Source organism: Empidonax traillii, unplaced genomic scaffold, assembly GCF_003031625.1.
Source record: "Empidonax traillii isolate 1590-97213 ecotype Southwest subspecies unplaced genomic scaffold, ASM303162v1 scaffold2566:size21668, whole genome shotgun sequence".
Classification (NCBI taxonomy): Eukaryota; Metazoa; Chordata; class Aves; order Passeriformes; family Tyrannidae; genus Empidonax; species Empidonax traillii.
Window position 1 is genome coordinate 16,130 of NW_020957759.1, and position 5,539 is coordinate 21,668.

Genomic DNA, 5,539 nt, shown 5'->3' on the forward strand with positions numbered 1-5,539 from the left:
TGCAGCCCTGGTGGGACCAGGGAGTCCCACCGGGACCCCCAGGACCCCCGAGACCCCCAGCCCTGCCAGGACCCCCCAACCCCACCAGGACCCCCCAGCCCCATCAGGACCACCACAGTGCCAAGCTCTGCTGGGACCCCCCAGCTTTGCCTGGACCTGTGGGGTCCCCAGACCCACCAGGACTCCCTGGGGTCTCAAGCCCCGCTGGGACTCCCGAACCCCATCAGGACCCCCGGAGCCCTATCAGGACCCCCGGAGCCCTATCAGGACCCCCGGGGATCTCAGTCCTTCTAGGACCGGGGTCGCAGCCATGACCATCCCACTCTAAGGCGGTTCAACCCCCCCTTTGCCACCCCATCCCGGGGGTCCCACAGCTGGGGCACCCCCGGCCTCTCACCCACTGTGTCCCTGTCTCCCTTCCGAGCTTTAGGGAACCCCAGTGAGCACCCTTGGAGTGGGTGACCCCCAATGCTGGGGGGCTCGCCGTGGGCCCCCCCTCCCCAGACCCCGCCGGTGACGCAGAGCCGAGCGGTGGTTTCCCAACCGGGAAGTCATTTTGTGAGTGCCGGCACAGGCCGGGCCTAAGCTGCCCTCGCCGGGGCCACCCAGCGCCCAGCCGGGCTGAGACCGGACACAGCTCATCGCAGGGGTGGCCTGAGGGCGTGGGGGGGGCGTGAGACCCCCCAGAACGGGGAATTGGGGCGGCTGCAGCCCGTGGGACCCGCCGACAGAACCGGCCGGAGCCGGGAGAGCGCCCGCATCCAGCGCCCGCATCCAGCGCCCGCCGTCACCCTTGGCTGGGCACGAGGACGTGAGGCCCCGGTGGGTGCTGGCAGGGGCTCTGGGCTCAGAGGGGTTCGGGCAGGGGGTCATGGCGGTGGGAACCCCTGGAGGGCTCCAAGGGGGATCACTGGTGGTTCGTACGGGGCTGAGCCCACCCTTGGGGCTCCCGGTGCAGGCTCTTCCAGCACTCCCAGGGCTGTTTGCGATGGTGAATTTGGGGGGTACCCCCCAGCCAGGCCTTTCTGCTGCACTGCCGGATCCGGGGCTGTGGCGTGGCTGGCCCCGGCAGCCTTGTTTCCTAAGGAAATCAGGCTGGGAAGAAAAGGCAGCCCCTTCTTCCTCCCCCCACAGCCGGGGGAGACGCCCGGGGGAGAGGCCAGGGGTGCCGGGGCACGGCCCCAGATGTGTCACAACCTGCCTGTTCTCAGCAGGGGAAGGACTGTGGGTGCTGTTCCGTGGGGTCCTTGGGGCCGGATCCTGCCCACTGGCCCTGGCCAGGCTGCAGGTGGGACAGTGGCAAGGCTGGGCTCAGAGCCCCCCGTTCACCCCAGGGGGCTTAGACCCCATTTTGGGGGGTTTGCCCCTGTGCTGGGGGGCTGCTCCTGCTGCCCCAGCCCTGCTCCTCCCCGCCAGGAGCAGGAAGTGCGGCCCGGCAGCCGCGGACTTTGGCCCATCCGGCGTCGCCGGCGCAGGGGCAGAGGAAGGAACTCTTCCTGTTTGCCTGTGCGGTGGGTCCGGCACCCACGGGCCCAGCTGTGGCTCAGCTTGGCCTCGGGCCGGCGTGGGGACTCTCCGCTGGCTCGCACAGGGCTGTGCTCAGGCCCGTCGTGGGCGGGTGAGTTCCAGGTGCTTTTGCAGCAAAGCAGCTGTATCTCCTCGGGATGAGGGGAACCCCTGTTTTGGGGGTGAACCCCCCTTCCCACACCCCCTTGCCTACCCCAGGCAGGGCCGTGGGGCTTTGGGGTAAAATCCCACCAGCCCCTGTTTGTTTTCCCCCCATCTGCTCTTGGAGCTGCAGCGGAAGAGCTCAACCTCCGGCCCCTTTTCGGAAAGGCCGGGATATTTATAGCTCCTGGCTCAGGGAGTTGGGATTTGCCACGGCTGCCTCCATCCCCCCCATCCTGCCGCAGCATCCTTCAGCTGTGTCCTGGCCATGGGGAGCTCTGGGTGATGGCCCGAGTCCCTGGGGGGGCTCTGTGTGATCCCGGGGGTCTCCTGGGGGTCTCCATCTCTGTTTGGTGGACGGGAAGTCTGTTTGGCATTGATTTGGGGCAGACATCCCCCCTCCCTTCCCAGTGCCAGCCATCTGCTCCTGCCCACGCCGTGCCGGCCCCAGCGGGTGCCCCGCGGTGTCCCCATGGAGTGACCCCGCGGGGGTCTCGGCGCCGGGGGGACCCTGGCTCCCGCCACCAGCATGAGCGACTTCTGGCACAAGCTGGGCTGCTGCGTCGTGGAGAAGCCCCAGCCTGTGAGTACCCCGGGGTGCTGGGGCTTTGGGGAGGGGCTGGGGGGGTCAGCAGGGGGGCTCACAGTCTTCATCGCCCCCCAGAAGAAGAGGAGGAGGAGGATCGACCGCTCCATGATCGGGGAGCCCATGAACTTCGTGCACCTGACGCACATCGGCTCCGGAGACATGGCCGCGGGAGAGGGGCTGCCCATGGTACCCGGGGCAGGGCCGGGCGGGGGGTTTGGGGTTGGTGGGTGTTGGTGTCGAGGTGCTGGGTCTCATGGTTGGGTGGTGTTTGGGGTGCTGTGTCTCACAGTTGGGTGTTGCTTTTGGGGTGCTGGGTGTCTTGGGTGGGTGCTGGGTGTCCCTTTTGGAGTGGTGGGTGTCCTGGGTGGGTGATAGGTGTCCCTCTCGGGGTGCTGGGTGTCCTGGGTGGGTGACAGGGTGGCACAGCGGGTGACAGGCCCTCCCTGCAGACCGGTGCCATGCAGGAGATGCGATCCAAGGGCGGCCGGGAGCGACAGTGGAGCAACTCCCGGGTGTTGTAGCGTGTGAGTGCATGGCCCCCCCATCACCCACTGCCCCCTCGGAGGCACCAGCACCGAGTGTCACCCGAAGGAGCCTCCTCTCCTGCGCTCCCGTAACCCGACCTCTGGGATTTCACAGATTCCTGGCATTTTCAGCCCGAACTTGAACTGCCCCCCTGCCCCCGCCGGAGGAGAGGCCACCCTGGAGCCCCGCGGTATTTATGCAGCACCAGCCTCGCCCAGCTCCCGGTGACTTCTGGTCGTCATTCCCCCGGGAAATCCCTCCTTCCCGGGGGCATCGGGCGGTGACACGGGGAGGGGGCAGCGATAACAGCCCCCTCCTCCTGCCCCACCTGGGAAGGACACAGCTACCCCCTGGCCCGTGCCAGGAGCTGCCAGGCGCAGCCCACGCGTGCCAAACCTTCCCGGGGTTCCCTTTGCCCACTCCGGTGTGTCCCGTGGGCTGCCCGGTGGTGCCTCCTGGGATGGCAGAGGAGCAAAACCGGGATTAAGGCCCGACGTTCTGGTGCCAAACCGGGCTCAAACCCGAGATGTTCCGCTGCAAAGCCAGGATATGGTGTCAAATGGGGATTAAACCCTGATGCTTTGGTGCCAAACCAGGATCAAACCCCGGCGCTCCGGTGTCTCACCATCACCGAGCCCGCAGTGCCTCCCCCCGGCATTCCCACCACTGCCAAACTCCCCCCTTTTTTTAGGATATGTTCTTTTTTTTAAGCTCCTAAACCCCCCTGAGCAGCTTCTGTGGGGGCAGGGCCGTGCTGGGGTCCCCTCCACCCAGGACTGTCACCTGCGGAGGCAGGACCAGGGCCCGACCCCAGGAGGCTCCCGAATTCAGGCGCGGGTGTACATAGTTTAATTAGCGCCATTTCATTAGGATTAAACGTTAAACAGCCTGTGCTGGGTGACAGAGCCTTTCCCCTTCGCTGGGCTCCTCTGGGATGCTCCGGGCAGAGCTGGGCTTGTCCAGGCCTGCCTCGTGCTTGTAGGGGGGATTGCAGCCCAGGGAAAGAGGGGCTTCACCTGCTGGGGTGGGTGGGGGGCACCCCCAGCATCCAACCCCAGCACGAGGGGGGCAGCACCAGACCTGGCCCAGAATAAAAGCCGAGAGCCCAAAGTGGAAGAAAAGGGAAGTTTAATCCTTGGAAAACGTGGGTGACATTCCTGGGCTGGCTGCGTGTCCAGGGCATCCAGGGCCCCCCCTGCAGCCCTCCAGGGGAGGGAAGAACACCAAGAACTCGTTAAAAAACAACCCCCCCCAGTGCCCTCATTAAGTGCGTGCAACTGCTGCCCCCAAAAACCCACCCTGGGGGACTGTGGGGGCGGGGGGGCCCACTGGGGGCACAGCTCACACCGAGGAGCAGGAGCTGAGCTCTATAACAAAGGTGGCTGCAACCCCCGCATGCCCGGGCACCCCCCAGGGCCTGCTCAGGGACCCCAACCTCTCGTCCAGCCCTCTGGAGCCGCGGGGTGCCCGCTGTTATTTGGGGGAGCCGGGGGGCTGCCCCGTGGCGATGCGGCTGACCCGCTCCAGGACGTCCTGGGGGCACAGCGGGGGCACGGCCTGCGCCAGGGGACACTCCTCCACCAGGCTGTTCATGGGGGTGGGCGGGGGCACCACCTCCTCCTCGGGACCCCCGGCAGCCCCCACGCCCCCCAGGGCTGCCCGCAGGATGGGCAGGACCTTCTTGCGAGAGGCCAGGGCGTTGCCCTGGGCGAAGGCGCCCACGCAGGGCCAGGGGCTGGGCAGGGGCTGCAAGTGCAGGGACGGCGTCGTCGCCTCCTCCAGCGCCCGGCACAGCTACGAGGGAGCACCAAAATCAGGAGGGTTTGGGGCCAGCCAGCCGAGAGCGCCCGGCCCCCCCAGCTCACCGTGCCACGGAGGGTCTCGCAGCGGCTGTAGACCGCCAGCTTGCGGGTGGGCTCGTGGCGCTCGTTGAACGACACGGTCATGGCCACCAGCCCCGCGTAGCCACGGGCCTGGCAGAAGCCATCCAGGTCCTGCAGCAAGCCAGGCCGGAGCAGGAACGTCTGCAGACAGGGAAGAGGCTCTTTGGCGTCACCGCCGTGTCCCCAGCGTGCCGCTCCCCGCCTCGGTTCCCCCCCACCGAAGGCCTCACTTCCAGGTCCACGTAGATGCCGCTGATGGCGAGGACCAGTTCGTCACTGGAGAGCACTTTGAGGTCCTTGCGCAGCATCTGCTCCGTCGTCAGCCCTGGGAGGGGACGGGGCGAGCGTGAGCCCGGGGACGCGTCGCTGTCCCCAGGGAGACGGGGGTGCCCAGGCTGTCACCGCACCCGAGACGTCAAACTTGGCCGCCTGCAGGGCCCCGAAGACGCTGTCGCGGGGCGGCAGCTCGGGGAACCTGTCCTCGAGCAGGGCCACGCACGCCACGTCCCGCGGCGTCACCTTGCCGGCGGCCGGGCTCAGGTTGATGCAGTCCAGGAGGATGGTGCCTGGGGGGGACAGGGGGCCGCGTTGGCACCGTCCCCTGGGCCGGGGCCGGGCCGGGCCCCCCCATCCTCACCGTGCAGCAGCGCGGCCGTGGTTCTGTCCAGCAGCCCCGGGGGGCCCTGGGCGATGCGCTCGGTCACCAGCGTGGCACAGGAGCCCACCGGCTCCACCGTCACCCGGCACGGCGGGCCGCGGTCCCGCTCCAGCGGCCGGTGGTCCAGCACCTCCACCACGGCCTCCTCCAGGGCTGCGTCGGCACTGCTGGGCAACACGGGGAGGGTCAGCCCCGGCACAGCCTGGGAGCCCCCTG

At 68.1% G+C, this 5,539-nt stretch overlaps 2 protein-coding genes across 3 annotated transcripts in view; one reads left to right on the forward strand and one right to left on the reverse strand.

The window, feature by feature from the left end:
• The window catches only part of CDC42SE1 (CDC42 small effector 1), a 5,318-nt gene extending 2,087 nt beyond the window's left edge, over positions 1-3,231 (forward strand). The window contains exons 1-5 of one of the 2 annotated variants that reach the window (XM_027909973.1): positions 803-822; positions 2,080-2,251; positions 2,333-2,443; positions 2,707-2,781; positions 2,897-3,231. In XM_027909973.1, coding sequence (XP_027765774.1) covers positions 2,198-2,251; positions 2,333-2,443; positions 2,707-2,778 — 237 coding nt within the window. In that variant the 5' untranslated portion in view covers positions 803-822; positions 2,080-2,197 and the 3' untranslated portion in view covers positions 2,779-2,781; positions 2,897-3,231. Of the gene's footprint in view, positions 1-802; positions 823-2,079; positions 2,252-2,332; positions 2,444-2,706; positions 2,782-2,896 lie in introns of those variants that run through there. The other variant, XM_027909972.1, reaches the window with a different exon arrangement.
• Positions 3,232-3,893: 662 nt separating this feature from the next.
• Positions 3,894-5,534, reverse strand: PRUNE1 (prune exopolyphosphatase 1; the record flags this gene model as incomplete). Its single annotated transcript, XM_027909974.1, has 5 exons — positions 3,894-4,576; positions 4,648-4,806; positions 4,896-4,990; positions 5,073-5,231; positions 5,303-5,534. Coding segments are annotated over 5 exons (966 nt in total), but the record flags the coding sequence as incomplete, so codon positions are not given.
• Positions 5,535-5,539: the final 5 nt, after the last annotated feature.